This window comes from Myotis davidii, unplaced genomic scaffold, assembly GCF_000327345.1.
Source record: "Myotis davidii unplaced genomic scaffold, ASM32734v1 scaffold399, whole genome shotgun sequence".
NCBI classification, from domain to species: Eukaryota; Metazoa; Chordata; class Mammalia; order Chiroptera; family Vespertilionidae; genus Myotis; species Myotis davidii.
Window position 1 is genome coordinate 5,730,516 of NW_006292094.1, and position 1,206 is coordinate 5,731,721.

At 63.9% G+C, this 1,206-nt stretch overlaps 1 protein-coding gene across 1 annotated transcript in view; it reads right to left on the reverse strand.

Annotated features, from left to right (window-relative positions):
* Positions 1 to 1,206, reverse strand: part of SDK1 (sidekick cell adhesion molecule 1) — a 455,450-nt gene that overhangs the window by 211,284 nt on the left and 242,960 nt on the right. Inside the window, exon 15 of the mRNA XM_015565152.1 lies at positions 1,041 to 1,143. Coding sequence (XP_015420638.1) covers positions 1,041 to 1,143 — 103 coding nt within the window. The remainder of the gene's footprint in view (positions 1 to 1,040; positions 1,144 to 1,206) is intronic.

Below are 1,206 nucleotides of genomic sequence, written 5' to 3' on the forward strand. Positions count from 1 at the left end.
GCTATGACACGCACTCACCACAGGGGGAGCACTGCTTAGCCAGAAGCCGGGCTCATGGCTGGCGAGCACAGCAGTGGAGGCGGCAGTCTCTCCTGCCTCTGTGGCAGCGCTAAGGATGTCACACGCCTGTCACACCTGTCGCTACGAGCACTGTGACATACACCTGTCACACCTGTCGCTGTGAGCACTGTGACATACACCTGTCACACCCGTCGCTGTGAGCACTGTGACATACACCTGTCACACCTGTCGCTGCGAGCACTGCTCCTGTCATTCCCAGGAAAGTCCCGAAGGACAAGTGCTGCCTGCACAGGGGCAACGACTGTCTAAAACCCAGAGCAGAAGCCTCCAGTTCCTGAACAAAGAGCAGGTCACACGCAAACACATGTTCACCGTTTGCCAAACACCCGCCAGAGACGAGCGAGACGTCAGCTGCCTCCGAAGCCAGTTAAACCACATGTGCGCATGTGCCCCCACCCCCCGTGCTGGGTGAGCGCTTCCGAAAGCCCCATCGCTGGCTGCACGCCTCTGGCTCAGGCCGAGTGCAAATGCCAGGAGGGTGTGTGTCTGTGCGGATTTAGGCTTTAGGCTCTAGCCCGCGTCTGACAGTGAAACCCATTCTGCAGCCGCGAGTCCGGGAAGAGGCTCGCCACGGCGGCCTGTGCTGGCGCCACGTGCTGGCCGGCTGGGTCCCACGGGGTCATTACCTTCCCAGTCTGAGCTCCAACGGGACGGCACTGCAACCCCTCCAGACCCGCCCAGCCCCCGGGCCCTCTCTCCACCCTGCCCCTCACCCCGACAGACTGTGGTGCCCTCTCCCCGTCACCCCCTCACTCTGCACCCACAAAGGAGCGCCGCACCGAGGCCGGGAGAGGACACCGTCCCTGTAAGTGACACAGGCGGAGTGGGAGCTGGGATCTGAGCGACTAATGACGGGGCCCAGACCGCATGGCGCCACGACCTGTGGCTGAAATCCAGTCCCTGCCATTCTCCCTCTGGCCTCAGCACCCCTTCCCGAGCCCACGGGGGGACGGAGCTACCGGAGGGAGACGCGGGGGTCGTGTGTGGCCCCGCAGCGCAGCGTGGCCGTGGTCCCCTTGATCACCACGCGGTCCTCAGGGGGCGTGACGATGGACGTCCGATCTGAAAAGACAAGTCACAGCTCAGACAGGGCCGCAGGCTGAGCGCTCCCGCCCTCCGGTCAGC